The sequence below is a fragment of the Gymnoscopelus microlampas genome (assembly GCF_963454915.1).
Source record: "Gymnoscopelus microlampas genome assembly, chromosome: 8".
In the NCBI taxonomy this organism is placed as follows: Eukaryota; Metazoa; Chordata; class Actinopteri; order Myctophiformes; family Myctophidae; genus Gymnoscopelus; species Gymnoscopelus microlampas.
In genome coordinates, this window is record NC_139945.1 from 37,519,726 (window position 1) to 37,542,114 (window position 22,389).

At 41.1% G+C, this 22,389-nt stretch overlaps 1 protein-coding gene across 1 annotated transcript; it reads left to right on the top strand.

Annotated features, from left to right (window-relative positions):
• Window positions 1-22: 22 nt before the first annotated feature.
• LOC311051070 (solute carrier family 25 member 36-A) lies at window positions 23-22,175 on the top strand. Its single transcript, XM_084065452.1, has 7 exons — window positions 23-464; window positions 4,089-4,253; window positions 7,054-7,131; window positions 11,229-11,329; window positions 16,096-16,162; window positions 16,491-16,780; window positions 17,565-22,175. The coding sequence occupies exons 1-7, from the start codon at window positions 424-426 to the stop codon at window positions 17,756-17,758; spliced, it is 936 nt and encodes a 311-aa protein (XP_083921578.1). The 5' UTR covers window positions 23-423; the 3' UTR covers window positions 17,759-22,175.
• The last annotated feature ends 214 nt before the right edge of the window (window positions 22,176-22,389 follow it).

The window sequence follows — 22,389 nt, forward strand, 5'->3', positions numbered from 1 at the left end:
TGTGAGCTCTGTCTCGCGGACGCTCAGTGAGACAGACAGTCACGGCGTGAATGCGAGGCCGACTCATTAAGGCATTTGGGGGAAATTTCCATAGCATCACATATATATTCACAAACACACATTATGGTGAAGCATTATTCTTGTTTACGAGGAGGAGACCCAGACCCACAACAACCGCTGTGCTGACTCCGAGGCGTATTTCTCCGGGGGTTGCAGCGTCAGCTAACGTTAGCTTCGGCTGCTACCGTTAGCTGTTTTACATTTTTCTCTTCTGGCAACTGACCTCCACCGACCACCACCACAACACAGACGAATATATAACATTGACTAGCTGATCTGGAGGCTTCCTGGTCGTCGTGACTGACTCCCCCCTTTCGCCCGAGTGGTGTCCCCGAGGAGACGGATCCTGAATAATGCTAAAGAATGAGTCAGAGAGACACCCTGGTTTATCTGTTTGCTGGAGGGTAAGTGAAAATGTCAGACATATGCGACGATTCAGCTAGCTAGCTGCGACGAGACCAGGGCTAGCTGCAGTGGTTAGCTAATTCACGTTCACGTCAAAACATACGTGTTGAGGATGTGGTAGGATGACAATATTATCTAGATCTATTAGCCACACACCTTATGGCTCCATGTGGGTTACAAATGGTGGTTTCTAATACATTAATACCACAAACCGTTTGTGAGTCGCAGAAGGTTGCAAGTGCAACCCCCATTCGCGAGCATCACTAACGGTAGTAGATTAGATCCAGTGTCACCACTGACTGACTGAGGACTGGGACAGGTGGGTGGTGTGTTGGTGGAAGATCTTTGAAATTACGACTCAGTTTAATACCGTTGATTGTAATTTGATACATTATTAGTAGCATGTCCATTTTCTAGCATCTCTATTTAGGCTCCCACGATCCGCCTCGATCGACTGCTGTTATCGTGTCGATCATCTTAACACAGTCAGTGTAGTTTGATACTAAGCGATAGAACGAGAAGACGACCAAAACAAACACGCCCAGATCACCCAAGATCACATGCCTGCATAAAATTACAGGGACATCCATGCAGTCGGGTCAATGTTTAGATAAATGGCACATGGTTCATTGGTTTAGCGTCACCTTTGAAAATCCTGGGAGTTAGTGCTGTAGTTTTATTTGGATTGCAGTCTAGCTTCATCTTTCTTCCTTGTGAGTCAGACTCGCAGGTGAAATGGGCACAAGACATGGTTGGTGATTAAAAGTAGTGAATGCTGTTGTCATTGATCAATAAAGGTTTATCATCTTACACAGACGCTTAGGGGGGGAAAGGAAACAAACAATTCGCATTCCTCAACTCTTGCAGTTTCCTTTTTGTCAGGACATGTTTCCTAAAGAATAAAGCATCAGGAAGCGGCAGTGGATTGGGAAGGCTCATAGAATGCTACCTTCTTAACAGGATAGTGTCAAGATGATGTCTCAGTGTCCAAGAAAAGGAAAACGGACTAGTAAAATCCTTGAAATGCATTGAATCATATACATAGTGTTTATATGATTAGCACACTGTATCTGTTCTATTATGATTTTCAGCACTTCCTGTAAGGCTACAGTCTATGCTTCAGCTGTTTGTATGGAAATTGTAAACATTAGGGACAGTCCAAGGTCCCCAATAACAAGTGGTATTTTATTTTATACCGCTATTCATAAGGTAAGATGAACCCATTGATCTCCATGGGGAAACCAAGTTTTCAAAATTCAGGTTATGTTAAAGATAACACATTGGCATTGGTTGGCTTAAACTCTGTTGACAGGACTTTGCTGCCTCAACTACCACAGCTGGTTTACTACTGATTTAATATTAACCCCAACTAAAGATAACTGTAGTCAGTTATTCTCAGTTGCTGCAGGTCAAGCCCTGCCGTGCCCTGTCAAGCACTGCCATGCCCATTATGATCTTATATAGTTTTTCAGTTTGTAGGTAAACTTCAGATCTTATCTTGGTGCTCTCCGTTATCTGCCTCATAATACAGTGTGACTGGAAGAGGATACAGCTCGTCTCCATCATAAACCGAAGTACCTGATTCATTATAATATGTCAAAAAGGCAGTAGTATTCCCTTGAAAGACCTCCATATGCAAACAGAGAGGATGTGTTCAATTATTTTGTAGACCTTATTAATATACTGCGTTTCAGCTTCACTGGGTTGGGCCGGGGGGGCGAACCGGTGACCTTCTTCTGATTACCAGACGGCCTCTCTTAAGATAATAAATTGTGAATCTATTTCAGGGTTTGGTCATACGTGTGCAATTGGCAGACATGAAACAATTTTATGGTTTGTTTGGGTGTATATATTGTTGCCAGAGGTTGGAATGGGCCATATTGGACACTTGCGGTGAGTGACATAACACTCAGTCAACAGGGTCAATTTGTATGTGACTGTCAACTTAATAGAAGCGACTGATTTATCCAAACAACTTTTTTGACACAGATGTGATAAAAAAACATGGCTTTTAGGAACATACCCCAACAGTGCCTTTGATCAAAAGGCACTGTGGCCTTAGAGTGAGTCCTGTCTGCCTGCTCCTAATAGTTGGGATGTAAATTGTAAGTATGTGTAAATTAATGTACTTGGCCATAAATACACCTAACTTACAGTAACTAACTTATCAAGTTAGGTGCCAGAAGCGTGGTGTTGTACTAGGAAACACAAAACAACATTCCTGACTGGATCTCTTGTTCCCACGCTGGGCCATTCTACAGCCACGTGTCGCAGATCTTTAGAATTCCAGAAACAGCAATTGTGTACCATGTCTGTTAGTGATGGTCATTTGGGTAATGGCCAGCCGCCATTTTTTTGGTAACGTGTCGTAGCTTAGGAATGTCGATTACCTGCAATTGGCGTCACATTTGTTTCTTGGACACACCAACTGCATCATTATGCTGACATATTTCAATGCAGCAACAGTGAATAGGTAAACACTAAACAGTGCTCAATTTAAGTCATCTGTCTTTCTGGAAATGTATTTTTTCCATTGCCTTGTGTTTCTTAATTGCCTCTTCATCAGCTATGGTTTCAGCGATATGCTCTTCGTTTATGTCTAAGCAAAGACATTCAAAATTAAAGTAAAACTTTATCTGGGATTTATATAGAATACAAAGCTGCATATCCCCCTTTCTTTTGAAATTAATGTACTGTAGATTTTGTGGCGGCTCTGGACCCAGTAGGGAGGTTCATTGTCATACCCCATCAGACACCTAAAGCCTGGCTGGCACATCGACTTTACTTGTGCGTCTGTTACTATTGTCGCATGTAGGCATTGCCGCACTTTGATAGCAAGTGTGTCCTATATTAGAACCAAACATGTGTACACCTAATTAATGAGCATCTAGTCTGAGAACTGCCAATCGTTACTTTGAGGGGAAGAAAGTGTTTCTCTGCTTGTGGAATAATTAAATATAATATTTGAGTAGTTTATATTCTCTCTTATTTGAAATGTTTGGTTTATCAAATGGATGGTGAATCATTTTCATGTAAACACGGTTAACCGTGTACCTGCCCCCATCCCTAATGTCTGTATTGGAATCAGCACTCTGCACACTCGTGCTTGTCTGTCTTGCATTCCCGCCTTGCAAAGCTTTTTCTTTTTTTGCATCACTAGAGCGAGGAAAGTACACAATGAGTCTTGTTCCATTCATTTAGACTTAGAGAGATGTGCATAGGCTAAGTTAGTGGGGACCGCCAGGGGGGACAGTTGGAAACGATAGGAAAAGGGAAAAAATATACATGGTATATAAAAATAATGTATATACATTTCAATTCTCTAGAGTATTGTGCCAGTTTTCACCACTCTAACCCTGGTGTCGCTACAGTATGTCAGTAGTGAAAATTTTTATAGTGAAAATAGCAGATCTACAAGCTCACAATGCATCACAGTGTAACGCGTTGTGAGCTTGTACAATGGCCAATTTGGGGTTCCCTTTTGGGGTCCTTTGCCATGGAAAGGTTTGAAAACTACTGTGCTAACTAACTGTCATCTTCTCTGTTCAATACATATTCTCCCCACCCACATCCTTCTGTCTTCCCATATCCACCTCCCCTTGTTGTATCTGTTCCTCTGCCAGATGTGGGGGAACGGTAGGAGCCATATTGACATGTCCACTGGAAGTAGTGAAGACACGGCTGCAGTCGTCCTCCGTCACCTTCTATGTATCTGAGGTGCAGCTCAGCACGGTCAATGGAGCCAGTGTTGCCCGCATGTCCCCGCCTGGCCCCCTGCACTGCCTCAAGTGGGTACCTAAACACAGCTGATCACAAAGCCATTTACTGTCTCCTATAGATATCGAGTGTCATTTAGTATGTTCATGTAGGCTTGGACAAAATGCTATGTACAATAGGCTGCCTTTAGCATGCATTTCAAGTGGTAAGTAACATTTGTGTCTTTATGATCATTATTTAAAGAAATATTTGCACACAGCTACATGGTTGTTTCCAGTCTGTAGTAACCAAAGCTAGCGTAAATATTCCTGGTGCATAACCCGGCTGTTCCTCCCCCTTGGCTGACCAAGTCAGGTTTTGGCTGCAGAGTTTGCGTTCCTTCTTCAGCATGAGCCTTGTTTTTGGTTTTGTTGTTGTTTGGCCTGGCAGGTGTCCCCCTGGTAAGGCCAACCAATCACTGAAACCTACCGCCACAACGATACCCACAGGGAAAGCTGCACACAGGGCACAAGTACACATTGGTCAGCTTAGCCAAGCAGAACACTTCACAATTGTATTCTCAAATAGTTTTTTATTTTATTTATTTATTTTATGAGCAAAATCTCGCAGCCCTGTGAGTCTTTTATGACTGGCCTGACTGGGTAGATTTTCGCTTGTGGCGTTGATGAAAAACTGTCCTGGTTGCTGCTTCATGCTGAACAGAACAGAGTGTTCTATAAAGAGGTCAAATCAGGACTGTTCCACCCTTTTGGAAAAAATGAGGGCATTTGACGACACGAGGCCGCTCACAAAATTCATAACAGTTCAACTAGCTTTACAAGCAGTGGTAGTTGTTACTTTACCACTAGACATGAATTGTGTACTTAATATGTGATAGATAAGGCGCTGTCTCCTATTCATTCGATCCCTCATTTGGTTGAAATGACAGAAGACGGGTTAATTTAACAATTTCTATGTCCCGTTATTTTGATACATTAGTACATTTCCACTTGAGGCATATTAGCTGTCCATCTTATTCAGAGCAGCTAAGACATAGATCACCTGCATCAAAATATAAAGTTTTGCACGGTCAGTTTATTGTGCCCTCAAAGCATTTCTGTGATCACAGAGGGCATGAGAGGTGTGCAGAGAGGTAGCAGGTATGCAGTATATCAAGAGGAGGGTAGGTTTCAGTGACTGGGAAAGTAAATACAGTATGGGAAAACAGGATCTAATTGGGGAGAAGAGCAGAAGTTATTTATTTTCCTTCTCTCTGACATGAAATTTGCACCAAATGCTAAAAGTTAATTACAGTCTGGATTAGTGTTTACGGATCGAAGAAAACAAACATTGTTAAGCCTGTAGATGGATTCAGGCTTGTAGGGCACCTTGAGACTCTATGTCCGATTATAAGAATCTAATATCTACAAAGACAGAAATTCTGTTCAATTTTATTAAAGTGTCAAATCACAACAAGTTGTCTCAAGACACTTTACATGTAGAGAAGAGACCCGACAATCCCACCCTGAGCAAGCAATTTTGCGATAGTGGAAAAGACAGTGGACAGAAACACACTTTCCTCCTTTAAGATGTAAACAAGCTCAAGGATATGTACATGCTTTGTATAACCATATAAACCACTGTGCAAAGTGTCCCCTGGCTGAAGTAATTTTTTAATTAGTTCTCTGAACAGCTCAGAATCAATTTATGCCATTTCAGGAACTCCAGGGCTGATTTAGGGTCCATCATTTCTTTTATACAGTCCCTTGCATTGTTGAACAGAGATGTTGGTGATGTACGGTATCAACTGTTTAAATTAGTCTGCCTGACATGCAGTAAAAAAACATAGGCCTACCATTTTATTTGGTTTTGCAGTGGGGAGAAAGAAAAAGTTTTGGGCTCAGAGTACAATCCTGCCCTTGCAGGAACTTAGTCTGCATTATCTGGCTTGTATGCAAGGAATGGCAACCTCAAGTATAGGATAAGGTGACTTGTGTTTTCAAATGGCTTTAAATGGGACAACATGTTGGATAAGCTGACATGTGTTTTCAAATAGCTGTCAATGGGACATCTTTGTCAAGATCACATTGTTGCATAACATCTATTGTTATGGTAGATTCATCTAGTTGTCAGGGATATGGCCAGAATATCACCTGTTCTCCAACATTTAACTATACATATCACCTGCCTGGGTCATTGGTTTAACTTATCCACAGAGTGCAGGCATCTCAGCCCCAGTCTCGGTAAAGGCTGATGTTGCCTCCTCAAGGTTGGATAATATGTGGACAACAACGGATGCTGGGTCATAATTTGTTTATTAGAGCAGAAAGATGCGCACATCAAATGGCTCCAAATTACCGGTCCAAATCAAATTGTAGTGAATAAAGCATTTAAAATGTCACACATCCAAACAGTTCATACTGTACCTTTAGTACATGTATTTATGACTCAGACTAAATACTGGAGTCTTGTTCCATTAATTTAGACAGAGATGTGCATAGGCCTCTGTCTATTTATCAAAAGATCTAATGTAAAGTCTAAAGTATAAAAACAGCAGTCTGTTCCAGTGCCAGTTCATTGTGGTGTGTAGTATAACGTCTTGAGCTAATAATGATAATAATACATTTGATTTGAGAATCACCCCTAGAGAAGATGCAGCTTGAGCTGGTTAGTCAGCAACAATATAACCCCTAGGGAAGATATGGCAGATGACCATTCGGCGCAAGTTTATCACCCTTTTTGTTCCTTTATCATTCCCCTCCCATGGCAAATACATACCGGGAAAATGTTCTATATTTGTCCTCGTCTACATGCATGTGTAATCCGGCTTGATTCCCCTGCGTGAGTTGGAGAAGTGTTGCAATAGTAACACTGAGTTTGTATCTTCTACAGGTTGATCCTGGAGAAGGAGGGAGCTCGCTCTCTCTTCAGGGGCTTGGGGCCTAACTTGGTGGGCGTGGCTCCCTCCAGGTAAGTGTATATTCCAACTTTTTCATCACACTCTTAGCATTGTGCATCCGACTTATTATGAATAGTGTGGACTGAACAGCATGTCTTTGATGGCGGCCAATAATTATGGCGTTGAAGTAGCAGGTTAGTAACACTGGTTATAGACAGACCAAGGTCAATTGAGATATGCCCAGCGTCACTGAATAGACTGTGCCACGATACATAATAGACTGTGCCACGATAAACAAATTGTATTGTCTGTTTCTGCCTTGCATTTTGATAAGCTTTTATAGATTAGATGTTTAGTGGATTACTCTCACTCCCTGACTTACACAAGGTCAACTGCATTGTCTAATAGAGGGTATCACAGGCAATCTGGGACATGAGAGAAAGTGGAATAGTTTGTTGATCTCTAATAAGAGCGTCTTGTTATAAATGTTAGCCCTAGCAGTAGAAGTATACAATCTAAAGTCATATGCTTGTATAAACGTTTCATATTTTCACTGCCGTGCAAAAACCTTGTATCTCCATATTTCAGTTTTTAACTTTTTTCATAAATGAGTTCCCTATATTTTATACGTCATCATATGACAGTGTCACTAGCAGATCTACAAGCTCACAACGCAAACGCGTCAGGGAAAAGAGTGCATTTGACTTACAGTACAGACTGAGAAGGATAAGAGTGAGGCAGAGGTGTGTTAAACAGCTCATAGAGCTACACTCATTACATTCAGTTGCCTTTTTTGTGAGGGTTATATTAAACGTTATAACGTTAATCATTCATATATTTGCCCATACGGTAGGATAATTAAATACTCTCACAAGAGCAGAACAGTGCCACAGCCACCTAGCCTGGTAAACCCTCCCTCCGGAAATCTCATTTCCATTTGATTTCAGGAAGGAGTCTGGTCTGAAACGCCTTTCTGCAATAATCGCTGTGGGCTGGAGTTGGGCGGGAGTTGGGCGGGAGTAATACCGTTGACTGACAACCCCTTCAACCAATGATCGTTTTTCCCCTTCAGCCAATGAGCAGTTCATTTTGACGAGCTCCAGACTATGTGACGCAACGGGACTTTTGGGACGGCCATGCCGAAAATAGGTTGCCTTATTGGGATACATGCGTGTCACTCCCCGCCCCTGCCGGTTCTCTAAATTTATATTTTTAAATAGGCTCTGTCATGATTAATTGACCACATATATGAAGTTAAACAACTAAATTCTATCCAAACGATATGTTAATAGTAAATTCCGTGCCTCAAAAAAGAAGTTTGAGACCGTTTTAAGAACGAAACTAAGAAGTGACGGCACTCGGACAACAACAATGGCTGCCGTTCGTCTTTTGTCGTCGGCTCTCAGGCTGCACTCGGGTTCATTCGGGCTCACTCGAACTCGCCACCTGATTGGCCAACTGTCGCTGTCAAGTTGCCTTTTTTTGTGAGGGTTATATTAAACGTTATAACGTTAATCATTCATATATTTGCCCATACGGTAGGATAATGAAATACTCTCACAGGAGCAGAACAGTGCCACAGCCACCACCAGTAGCTCTGAACCCTCAATCTGATCTCCCAACATAGTCTGTAATAATCAGGACAAGACAACTTGGTGTATTCAGGCTTTTAGCTAAATACCACTGGAGTCTTTGTAAGTTGTTAGTCCAAAAGGGTCCTGTCAGTTTTTGATTGATTGAATACTTTATTAACAGTTTGCAAAGACAAGCACAGGGAAGTACAGTTCAATACAAGGTCTGTTAAAAGTATTTTAAATCCAAGAATACACTATGGCTTGTTTCCATTGGGGTCCTTTGTACTCAATTCATCGAAAATGTCACAGTAATCTTCTTGCCTTGGTCGGCACTGTTGGCACTGGTCTTGTGATAATTAGGAACATGGCAGCATCAGTAACATGGCATTAGGCATGTAAAAACTGTTTTAAGAATTTTGTCGTAATACAAGCGAGCTAGGGTCCGTTTCATAGGCTGAACCAGAGACGCCAGGAAGGGTGTTGGATATGAATAATAGATTCCCTAATTAGTGGAAATATAAACGGCGCTACAATATTATTAAAAGCTTTTCAAAGCTTCCTTAGCTTCATGAGCTGTGAATCAATCCAACTCATGAGGGAGGTTCTGCTCCATCTGTCTGATAGTAAATTAATACCCCACTCGACAGGGTTTTAATACTGTTACATAATACTGACACTGAAGTGAAAAAAACATGAAAGTAGTTTTTTTTTGAATGACAACGCCATAAGAGGATCAGAGAAGCGCTTCTCACTCATCATGCTGAACTGTGAGCGGGACAGGGCAGAAAGAGTTACCAATTAAAATGCCATGTGTGCTAATTTGCCACTAAAGCTATAGCTAGCGAGTGCTAGTGCTAAGCACAAGTCAAGTGTTTTGTTGACGGGCTAAATGATTCTATGCTGATGCAAGCTCTCCGTACCTGCGCTTCCTGAGGTGTGATGCAAGGCTTAAGACGGGCAGATGGACACAGGCAAATACTGTTGTATAATATAACTGATGCGCTTTTAGCATCCTACTACAAAAAACACGTGTCTCAAATAATGACCTATGGGTGTTGTGTGTATGTGATATGAAAGGCTGATAAAGGAATATTGAAATTACTACAATGTCTCAGGCATTTCCAGTGTAGTCATTATTAAGGTTCAACAACATTAATGACCCCACCCAATGTTTAAAGCATATAGGAAAAGTCATTTAAGGACAAAACTGTGGCGTGAGTGAATTGAATGCTTGTTATCAATAATTTATATTATAATATATAATATGTTTTTGTTAGATATTTATGGTATGACCGTTTTCTCAATAAGTGTACTTGTCTGAACTTGTGAAAAATCATCTTTCTTACTCAATGGTGAGCAACTGCATGGCCTATTTCATGCCATAATTAGACCCCCCCAGGACTACATAATGTTCCCAGATACTGTTTATGATGGGCTGTTCAAGTGGAGATAGTTTCCAGATAGCATTAGCTTAGCGTTGTTTAGGCGAAGCACGGAGGGCAGTTTTCATGGGAGCGTTGCTTGATGACAAATTGACAATCACTGGTGGAGGCGGTATTAAGAGCGGTGTCCCGGACAGTCAGAGTACAGTGGAAAAGTAAGCCAAGTAGAGTAAAGTAGAGCAGTGAGTAGCGTTGTGAGCCAAGACTACTATGTATGGAACAGGCCAAACGACTACTAGGGCAAATGCAGTCTATAAGCAAATGATGTCAAGCCCATTCCCAGTTCGGTTCTCATTGTTCTGTTGTAGTAAACACCAAATACACTAACCAGAAATTAAGCACAAACTAATAAGACCTGTCAAATTGCATTAACTCTTTGAACTCTACTGGGGTCAACTATAACTAATGAGATATACGGTAGATGATCACCATGGATGATGAAAAAGTAATTCTCATGGTTGGAAAAAAATCTGATCTTCTTTGAAACCCTAACCCAAAGCATAGCATATCAGCACTGTGTAAGAAATCATTGTAGAATTTAACCATAGCAGAGGTTGTTGGAGAAATAAAAAATAACATTGGCAACTTGATTATAGACTCATGTTATAACATTACTACTGTATAATGTTGCCATGTGTGTTTGCTCAGAGAGACATACAGAGAGAGAGAGAGAGAGCAAATTCTCTGTTGTGGTATGAGAGACAGAGCTATCATTTAAACTCTTGAACATCTTAACCGTGATACTAGCTCGCTTGGTATCCAGAATTATTAGTATTCATATAAACGAAGCCTCTTGTAAATACTCCCATTTGCTCATTTTCTTTATTAGGTACAAACTGTGCCTGAAGGAGTTAACCCATTAAAACCGGGAAAGAATCTGTGTCATTTTAGCTATTGCAACATACTGTATGTTTTTTTTTCTCCAAAAACTGTTAGGATTTAGAACAGTGGTTCTCAAAAATAGTAGATCTACAAGCTCACAGCGCGTCACTTCGTGCCACACTGCGAGCTTGTACATCTGCTGTTTTTGAACATTTTTGAACAATTTTGGAACGTTTTTGAATCTTCTCTTCTAAAGAAAAGACAATTTCATTTATAACTATTATGTTCGTTTTTTCTGTTAACCTATCCTCTCCTTTTCACTCCCAACAGAGCCATTTACTTTGCTGCGTATTCCAGTGCCAAAGAGAGACTTAACGGTGTGTTGGAGCCAGACTCCAAGCAGGTGCACATGTTATCAGCTGCACTGGCAGGTAATAATATATTTCAGGCCTATATTCTGGTGCACAGTTTTCTTTTTTTTATGTTTATATCACATGGATTGCATGTAATTTAGCAGTAATTTCCAGTGTGCTAGAAGTGTTAATAGAATGGAGCTTGCCTGGTTTAGTAGCGGTAAGTAAAAAAAAAAAGAAAAGGTGTTGGAATTCCTACCTACTTTTTATCATAATCCACTTGACTTGTGCTAGGTTCCACTGATTGCACTCACTGATTAAGTTTAGCCTCCGGTCATCAATGTGAAACTGCATCCACATTTCACTCGTTAATCTGTCAGCCTTACCTAATATCAAGTAGTGGCACTGTTTTTTTAATTCAAAGGACTTGTAAATGATTCACAGCTTAAAATGTATCCTGGATCGTGTTGGATTGACAATTTGATCCTAGTGGAACTGGAGCATGGTATACAGAGTTGTTTAGAATGTTGGTCAGTTAGGCCTTATGCACCTACAGTACGTGAGGAGTATGAATGCACGTGCATACGTACTGTATGCATTTGTGGGACAGATTGTGTGTATGCGTGCAAGAATAATTTAGGTTAATGGTAACTGTATCCAACTTTGAACAAACCATGACTCAGATCTTCCTGCTGCTAAATCCAAGGTCAGTTGTGTTTTGCCAAAGGCCCTCTAGTGGCCGATGACTGCAAAGCAGCCAAGTACCGAACCCTACAGATCAAGTGAGCTCAACTGAATAGCCTCTCTATTCTAAGAGCGATGAGTTGTTGACAGGGTAGTGATGAAGCCAGTCTGTTTGCCAAAGGCACGTAGATGTGTGATACAGACAGTAGCAGAAAGCTGCCTTCTCCCGTGGCTCATGGCTTCATATGAATAGAATCGACCTGACATCATATATCCTCTGGACTAAAACAGACAAACTCACTGTAGTGTCATAATTTATGTACACTGTACAATCTGGCCAGGTTGATCTTGTGATTTTAGCTATTTCATACTCATGTTATACTTCATATTACAAATGAAGTACATGTAGTGTAAACTCCTTAGGGTGAATAATGGCAGCCTTACGCTTATGTACTTTTCAAGCAATTTCACTGGCTCATAAATCTCAATCTCACTTTTTCTCATCTTGACAGATTCACGAAATCTGTCTGTCTTTGTGTGTAACTGTCCTGGGCATAACCCGGACCCGGTCAGACCGATCGACTTGGTGAAACTTGGTGTGTGTTGCCGATGACCCGGGGTTGTGTTGTGTGCCTGAGGGGGAATTTGGTCGGACCTGCGGTTGTCCAGAACTGAAAATCCACATACATGTCTGTATCTGACAGTCTGTGTCCACAGACATTGGCTTCCCTGATTGGCAAACCCAAACCATCGACTTCACGTATCAGCCAAGCTTTGCGTCATGTTTGTGCCTCTGTACCAATAAAGTGCACTGGATACTCTGACGGGTACAACGTGTTCCATGACAGCAAGTACAATGGGCATTGCATAACCAGTTATGGCATGCATTCCCACCTTGCATCATTCATCACAGCAAATAACTGCTGCAGAGACCTCCTTTGCTCAGGTTTTGCTCTACAGGGCATGTGTAGTCTATGTGTACTGTATATACATATCCGCACGGACCCAAAGCGAACCCTGAGCGCAGATCCACCTAGGAGGGCGGCCCAGCAGTCCCTCCACTTAGTTTATTTGCAGCATAGGAATTTTGCTTGTGAACTTGGCTTTACACTGAGAAACACTTCTTTCAGGACCAGTGCCAGATGTATTAACAGCATTTGTTATTTCCTCCAAAGATGATAATATACGATCTGCTCTATGCCAGATCTAATTGTCTGTGTCTATTTGACTTATGACACATTAGTCTTTAGATGTGAGAGGGTGTCAGAGTTTTGTATTTTCAAAGTCTTCTAGTGCAGTGCTCCTGAAACTTTTTTGGCTTCAGTGCACCACAGGCTTCATGGCTTGTGATGCAAGCTTAATTATGTCATTAGTGGGCCATTAGTGGTAAACTACGGATACAAAATATGGTTTTATTGTAAATAAAAGTTGTAGGTTAAAATCTATCATAAAATTAATTCATTTCACAATTGTTCCTCAGTAGGAGCACACACTATTTACAGATATGAAACACACACACACACACACACACACACACACACACACACACACACACACACACACACACACACACACACACACACACACACACACACACACACACACACACACACACACACAACAATCTTATGACCTAAACAGATTTTAAGATTTGTATCTATTACAGTATTGTTACCAATACATTTTCAGATGTTATACTTGTATGATTTCTATGGTTAGAATATACTTATAGATGTCTAATTGTGGTGCTCTTGTTAGTACATGATAGGTACAAAAGGTTATCCATGGCTGCAATCTTTAAAATATAATAGTCCGGTAAATATTAACGCCTGATGGTGTTTGGGGATGATTTTGAAAAAAAGTTTGTGTGTGTGTAGATTTAATTACAGTTTGCTACAGTATGTCACTAAATTATATCCGTTTTACTCTGATAGGCTGCTAGGCTACATTTGTGATAGTAGATTATCAAGCCATGCTGCAAACCCCCCAACAAGGGATTGATTTCGGAACAAAAACACCTTTTACTAGCTTGGAATCCAGACTGCTTTGCTAAGTTTGTGGATTTTCTTCTCACTTTGCTACACAGTCTGGTTAGCCTCCTATTTCCAAGGAGCGGGACATGTACAAACAGGAGAAAACGTCCCGTGGCTTCTGATTGGTCTGTGGGGGGGGGGGGGGGGGGGGTACCAGTGTTTTCCAATGTAAAACTCGAGTCACTTCCGGACTTGCCTACGTAATTGGTGACGTTTGTTTATACAAGTCAAATGGGACCCTGACCAGACTGAGAAGCGAAGTGAGAAACAAAATCCCCCGAACGTAGCCAAGCAGTCAGCATTCCAAGCTAACCTTTTACACCCCTCATGAGTTTGCAGGTCTGGCCTGTTCAGCAGGGAGCGGAATGGGGAGGGATAGCATGGTTGTCCGTGTTTCGCCCTCCCGCTGAAGCTCCTCACTGTCAACTGAAAAGCAGTGGCTAGCAATTCCATGTGTATCGGAGGAGACATGTGGTTGTCTACACACTCCTCAGACCAACAGTAGGGGTTGGCAATGACGCGTGATTTGGCAACGTACGGGACCGTTTGGCAAACCCCGCCCCCCAGTGGAAAAAGGAGATTTTAGACTGCCGGAGCAGCTCTGTTAACCCCCGCATCCCTGTGATAATGATATAGAATATAGATGATATATATATATATATAGAATATAGAATATAATATATTGAGATAATGATTATTCTGGAATTGGTCGCTTTCATTGTTGTTTCCTCAGCAGAAAACCATCCGTTCCTTTTCTTTATTTCAGTGGATTAAGTAACAGCCCTCTGCCAGCCTGCAGATGGATGGATCATGGATGCTAATATTGATAATTCTTATCACCAAATGCCTAGTCTCAGTAGTCTGTACTGTCATATATCTCACTTACTGTACTCGTCTATTCCGCAAAAAAAAATAACGGTACATACCGCAAACTCTACAGGAAAATAAGGCATGTGAGAATGCCTATCCTACTGCACAAATGCACAAAAGCTGTCTTTTATATTGTGTTTTTTTTAGTAGCAGTCTCCTGTCACTAACTGCGTGGCATAACATACAGCAAGGCCCACCTATGTACCTTTCAAGCAGGCGTGATTCACGCCTGCTTGAAAGGTTCAGTGGTTCAGTGGAGACAGTCGGGGGCGGCGTTTGCCAACCGGTCCGTACATTCCCAAATCACGCGGCAATGACAGGGAATATACTCAAGGGGACAATTGGTAATGAATAAATTGGGAGACAATTTAAAGCATTTGTTTCCTTTCTTTTATTTTCTGAATAACAGTTACTCAGCTCTATTCTTCCAACATGTCCCTTCTGCTCTCTGAAATGGTGATGATATTTCTTTTCCAATGCTTGGTTAGTGGGGTAAATCCTATGGAAGATGGGGGGTGTTGGGAAGTGAGACGGTTGCATGTCGCTCAGTGTGCTACACACCCGCCTGTGTCTGTTTTAGGCCTTTACTCTTACCGTAGCTCTCCTCTCGCAAGGGCATGAGACCCCCACACCACCAGGGGTCTCTAGCTGCATCTGTGAGGAGTAACTTGGGTCTGCGTGAGTACTCACCACAGATCTGTGCTTCTTCTGTTGTTTTTGTTTTATAATTTTTCTCTCTGTCTCTCTCTCTCTCTCTCCTGTTTCTCTCTCTCCCTCTCCTGTGTTTCTCTCTCTCTCTCTCTCTCTCTTTCTCTCTCTCTCTCTCTCGCTCTCTCTCTCTCTCTCTCTCCTGTTTCTCTCTCAACTTTCTGTCCTGTGCTCCCTTTTTCATCTAGGCTATTGGATAAGATGCACAGTTAATACACGTCTTTTGCACGCACTGACACAACTTTTACAGTATTAATCTCTCCCCCTATAGCACGCACATAGGCTAACGATGAACAGGGTTAGATCCCTCACTAAGCTGCCTTTATGACTTTTACATTGGATTTAAGCTAAATAAAAGTCCACATTCATACAATGTATGCAACATAATGTACAATTTATACTTTGTTAATTTATTAACATGACTGCAGCTTATTAATTTGTGGGCCATCTTTGTTGTGCCGCTGGCAGAAAGGCACTTTAGACAACCATGTTATTAGTGGGTTTTAAACCTTAATTCAACTGTTTTTAACTGTCTCTCTCTCTCCACAGGGTTCACAGCTATCACAGCAACCAACCCCATATGGCTGATAAAGACTCGCCTACAACTGGATGCCAGGTACACACAGCCAATCAGAGCAGCATCCTTTACCAGTCACAGCGAGCCTAATTCAGTGCATTTCCCCATGTGTTTATGAATAATACATGGCAGCCTTTAACCTTTTGCCTGGTAATGGAGATACGTTACCCTGGTCCATAGGGATTTTGAGTAGGCATCTAGTTGGTTTGGCCTTTTTCTCAGACCGTTCTAAAATTGTGTCTAAAACATCAATGTGACCACAGTACCTTGTGGTTCACAGCCACAAGGGAACAATTAAAGTGAAGTTGGTTTTGTCTTCTTTTGCCTTCCCTCTCTAAGTCCATCCTTCTCTCTTGTCCTTTCCTAGGACCCGAGGGGAGCGGCAAATGAATGCGTTTGATTGCATTCGGCGGGTGTACAGGGCGGACGGCCTCCGGGGCTTCTACAGGGGCATGTCCGCATCCTATGCCGGTATCTCAGAGACTGTAATCCATTTTGTGATCTATGAGAGCATCAAACGGCGACTCCTAGAGTCTAAGGCAGCACAGAACATGGATGAGGAAGATGAGGGGACCAGGGATCCATCCGACTTTGTGGGCATGATGCTCGCCGCGGCCACCTCGAAGACGTGTGCCACATCCATTGCTTATCCTCACGGTGAGAGCAGGAAGAAAGTCGAAATAGATTCATATTTTCTGTATGTTTTCTCAGATTTTGGTAACTATATACCTTGTGTGTTCAGTTAGGGCTGCACAATGCATCGTGTTTTTTTATCATAAATGTGATCAGTGCACTGAAACGGTAAACATAATTTAATAAATTAAATATCTGTGATGAGCCAATATCGGGCAATAAAATCGACTGACCTATAAAAAGGTCAGGCTCTACAATAAACACCTCACAAAGACTTCTAATACCATAACGGCAGAGGTTGATGAAGTCAGAAGGTTGAAATGGCAGAATAGACCGTTTCCATAAACCTTCGAGCTGTCCACTCGTGTCAGAATTTCAGCGCATAATTTTGCCTCTCTAAACTTGGAGTGCCCTTTGCTTTTTCTGATGGCCAGTTTGTATTTGTATTTTGGATGGTGTCTTGCCCTGTGTCAGTACCAATAATCTTTGCTCTGAGCACAAATGACCTGGTCCTGATTCAAGGCAAGACGGTGTCAAAAGTTTAATTCTGTCAAACTTTTGAAGAGTAGAGCTGTTCAGTTTTAGTACAGAAAAACCTATGTGTGATACTTTAATAGATCTTAGTTTTATCGCATCCCATATTGCTGACAAGTTTTCATCATATAGCGCAGCTTTAGTTCCACTGTTGTTCACAGGTCTTGTACCTAATGGCCATTTGTAGAGAATTCAAGTTGATTGTCGCTAAATATAAATACATATATTTATGAATAAATATTTTGATCACCGTTTCCATGTTTCCCTCTTGCAGAAGTGATTCGCACCAGGCTACGAGAGGAGGGCACCAAGTACCGCTCCTTCTTCCAGACTCTAATGGCAGTGCCCAAAGAGGAGGGCTTCCGTGCTCTGTACCGCGGCCTCACCACACACCTGGTCCGTCAGATCCCGAACACCGCCATCATGATGTGCACCTATGAGCTGGTGGTCTACCTCCTGAAGGGTTAATCCCCGCTCGTCCTGTTTTATGTGTTTATATATAACCCTGCCCCTAAAACTGGAGAGAGAGAGAGAGAGACAGACAGAGAGAATGCCAGCCAGAACCGATGTGCAACAGATCGCCCCTCACTAGAAACAGACAGGAGGCGGTGACTCCACATTCCTCACTGAAAGCTAAAGCTAAAGTGTAAATTTCAAACGGCGTAGCAGTTGTTTTAAATTCTGTGGGCTTTTGTTTCTCGGATGGGTACAGGCGATCGGTAGGATCTTCACATTGATTTGGAGATCTGGTTTTTGCGATGGTTGGCCAACGGCCAGCCCCCGTCATTCTTTTTGAAATGTCTCATTTTTACATCCTGCTGCGCTCCCTTGGCTTCTCCTTGATGAGTTGCTTGTGGAAGCACATCGATGTACAGACGAGAGCATCTAAGTTATATTATTACAAGCCGCGGCGCTAACAATACTAATAATTGAAGAGAAGTAATCCCTCTACTTTACTACCTGTAGTGGATCTTAGAACCTCAGACGCAGAAGGTGTGTTGTTCTCTTGGTTATTATGAGAATTGTATTTTTAAATTTGTTTTGCTTTGGGAGCCTTTTAGATTACTGCGCAGCATTCCTCCCTTAAGCCTGTTTTATACTTGGTTGCATGCCTGTGTCGCACACACAAATAGCTGATCTACAAGCTCACATCGCATTGCGACGCATAGAGATATTGTAGATGGGCTATTTTCAGCGTGAGACACCGGCACATCAGTAAGTATAAATCAGGCTTCATTGTACCATCGGACCCAAAGTTCTGAAGAATCCACACTTTATCAATGGTCACTACTGTGTATGAGCAAAAATCTATAATCTGGATTCTTGCTGTTGATGTATAAAAGTGGGTTCAGCGCTGTAGGCTTGATGTGGGTGTATGGACGGAGGGATGGAGTGGAGGGGATGTGCCTTGTGTGAAAGTGTGATCTGGAACTGTACAGAGACGCACAGTGGTTGTCGGAGAAAGGTGTAGTTCTGGTCACTGTCACAATATATGACATGTGTATGGAGTAGCACACTGGTGTTAGGCAACACACATGGTCAGCAACCTCACTGTACATGATGAATACGCACACAGACAAAAGGGCCAGGCAATATGGGGGAGGGGGGGGCATGATAAACCATAGGACCTGTTCCCAGTATCGATAAAGATCATATCAATCACATTGAAAAACTGGCAAGTGTATCACATGCATCTGACATGCTAATTGTAATTGGTTTGTTGTGTTCATTTAGACAATATGATATATATATATATATACAGTGGTGGACAAAGTGTTCAACCCCAGTACTAGTAGTCAAAAGTATAGATACTCCTGGCCAAATACTATTAAACTAGAAGTAAAAGTTACTCTGTCTAATTTGTACTTGAGTTAAAGTGCTGGAGTACTTGCTTTTAATAACACTTAAGTATTCAAATGTACATTCTTTAAAAAAAATACTTGCATTTAATAGTACAAATTGCATTGTACATTTTCTTTTTAATATCTATGCATGCACAAAAAAATATCAATGTAATAGGCGATCTACAAGCTCACAATGTGACACGTTGTGAGCTTGTAGAGCTGCTATTTTCACTATAATTAATAGGGCTTAAGTAGTTAATTCATACTGTACCTTTTTCCCTTCCTAGAACTGTAGTGGAGTCAAAAGTACAATATTTGTCTTTGAAATGTAGTGGAGTGAAAGTCATAAGTATCCAAAAATATTCAAATAATACTCAAGTAACGTACAGATACAAAATTTAAAAAAAAATACTTAAGTACATTACTCAAGTAAATGTAGTTTGCTACTGTCCACCACTGTATCTATATATATATATGTGTGTGTGTATATATATATATATATATATATATATATGCACACACCATAATATGGTTACAATATTGATATATTGCATAGCCCTAGACACCATTGTCTGCAGATTTTGTGAGACCTAACTTTCAAGACAACATGATATTGTCACAATTATGGACATTTACATGCGTTTACAGTTACTTGACACCAAAAGCATGCTGTGATTGACCATATTCACACTTTGGCCATTTTGCGCTTATGTCATACTCGACAGCCCAGAAAATTACAGCTTTGTGAATATGGTCAATATGGTCAGTTCTGACAAGAGGGCAACGGTTGAATCTGACCATTTCATCTCTAGTGTGTTTGTGTTAGTGGATTGTCTGTGAGGTCTGACAACGGTACAGTGTCAACAGATTAACCCTAAGCAGAGTCTACCATTCTACATACTTGAATGTAAGCAGATATGATGAATAAACTTACTAGACAAGGAAGTGAAACACCGACCAAAATTGTGAATACAAAAAACAAAAACATTAACTGAATGAATAAATAAAATTATACGTTATAACGGAAATATAGTAATATTGATGAAGGCTATATTAAGTGATGTATACAGTTGAAGTATGTCCACACAAAATGTGACTATGTTGTGTTTGTCTGCCCTTTATCGGGAAATGCAAACCTTTTTTTTTCTTTTTTTTTGGCCCTCACTAGTTGTTTTCTCCTCTGCAAACAACTGTGGTTCTTTATGCACTTTTCCATTGGCTTCACAAACCATTTATTCATGTTGTGTCTTTCCTCAAGTTCAGAATTCAGGCTAGTTTTACAGGCGAGGACAATCCTCTATTGAGTTGACTCTGGAAAATTGTACACTTTAGCCTGCAAGGTGTGTTGTGTGGGGATGAAGAAATTGCAAGAATATGTTCTCTTTGGAGTGTACAGTATGTGTGTGAAATGCGTACTGGAGACATTCATATCCTGTTTTGTCGGTTTCCTCACCCCATGCTGTATGTTTCGCTGTAACATGTTTTTCGAGAAAAAGAAATATGGCTGCATTTAAAATAATTTCCAGACTAAGATAAATAATTTGGGAACCATTGTATTTTTGTTTTTGTTTATTTTAATTTGAATGTTTTGTTTGTTATGTCCTTGCCTTGACATTTAACGATGCTTGCTCTCTACCCACCGGTTTTATTTAATTGGTTTTGCTTTGGTTTTGTGTTAATTTTAAACTGTTAAACACATGTTTTGTTGTCACCGCATCCAGCCTTGTAACCATGGAGATGCCCTACCTACTGACCTTTCCTCACTCACATGACATTGACATGAGCACAAAGAGGCTTTCACTGTTTGCATTTCAATTACAGGCTGCAATGTCTATCGAGCACGTCTTGACCGAAACCAACATCTCACATTAATAGCCCAACCCCATTACTTTCCGATGATAACTTCTTAAAACTCTTCATTAATTAGATCTGAGTGTAAGTGTGCAGCATTATGCTTTTCCAACCTTATTTGGAACATTTGGGGACATTATGGCAGGCTTTAATAGAGATCTCTTCTATGTGCAGCTCAGACATGCTAACTTAACTCTGTGCCATTCAACATCTTGAGACTAGACAAACTGCTTTAGTCTGTGGCTCTAAAAGGGCCTCGGACATTATAAAGAGTCCAAGTGAAGTGATCAAAAAAAACGTTTTACTTTTAACTCATATCTGCGCAAATTATGGATGCATTAGACCAGTGGTTCTCAGTGGGTTCCAGGGACTCTCAGAGTTCCTTGAGAGGGTTCTTAATGGCTCTTACAGGTCTGTTACTCTGACAGTATACAAATGGAACCAAATGGACCATAACAGGTCCATTTGGTCCCATTTGTATACTGTCAGTGTTATGGGGTCTTTGAAATTTCAAAGTTTGAGAACCACTGCATTAGACAGATAGCCTTGATGTAAATTAATTGTTAACAAATATTGTATTGATGAGTCTGGACAATACCATTTACATTGCAGCTGATGTAGTAGTCTTGGGGCTCTACGTCCATGGGCGTTTGTGTTGCTGCTAGTAATGACTTGTATCCTCAGTCACGGTGCTGGCTACACTCCCATGGACCTGAGACCGGCCTGGTTCACACAGTCTATGCAAATGGTGAGTCCACTTGTTTGCACCTAGAGTACTTTAGCCATTTAATCTACAGTTATATCCATCTGTCAACTGTATCAATGTCGTTTGTCCCAGGACACGTTCACAACTCTCATGGTTATTGTCTTGCCTCTGAATGTTTGCGTTGTTTCAGTGACCGTGTGTATGTTTTAATCTGTGTACGTGTGTGTGCTTCAGTTGCCTCATACTGTATGTCAATCAGTTATTGTTCCTGTGTGTGCATGTGTGAGACCATAGGAGGATGCACTCAGTTGAATAACCGCTAACAGTGTTTTTTTATTTTACTTTTATAATATAATACATTGTTTTCCCATCCCTCTCCCCCTCATGGTAACTTTGGTGAGGCTACTGGAAGTGTGTCTCACACTATGCATTCTGTCACCCATATTTTTTGTAAAACAAAATTCAATAAAATGGAAAGAGTGCAGATATATTCAGGTGCCAAGCTGTCTTATTGTGTTTAAATTCAAATACATTGTGATAATTAAACTCAAAACCACAAGGGGGCAGTATAGCCAGAGTAGACTTGTACCTTGATTGCCTCACATTATCAGGTAGACAGAAGACAGTGATGGTGGTCTGCCCGCTTGACCACATTCTTTCCAGACCAAACCGTGATGTAATGAAAAGCAGACTTAAAT

Excerpts from the sequence above, each read along its gene's own strand:
- LOC311051070 (XM_084065452.1), top strand. The coding sequence starts at position 424 with ATGAGTCAGAGAGACACCCTGGTTTATCTGTTTGCTGGAGG. Across the intron at positions 465-4,088 it reads GTTTATCTGTTTGCTGGAGG|ATGTGGGGGAACGGTAGGAG; the intron begins GTAAGTGAAAAT and ends TTCCTCTGCCAG. Across the intron at positions 7,132-11,228 it reads GTGGGCGTGGCTCCCTCCAG|AGCCATTTACTTTGCTGCGT; the intron begins GTAAGTGTATAT and ends CACTCCCAACAG.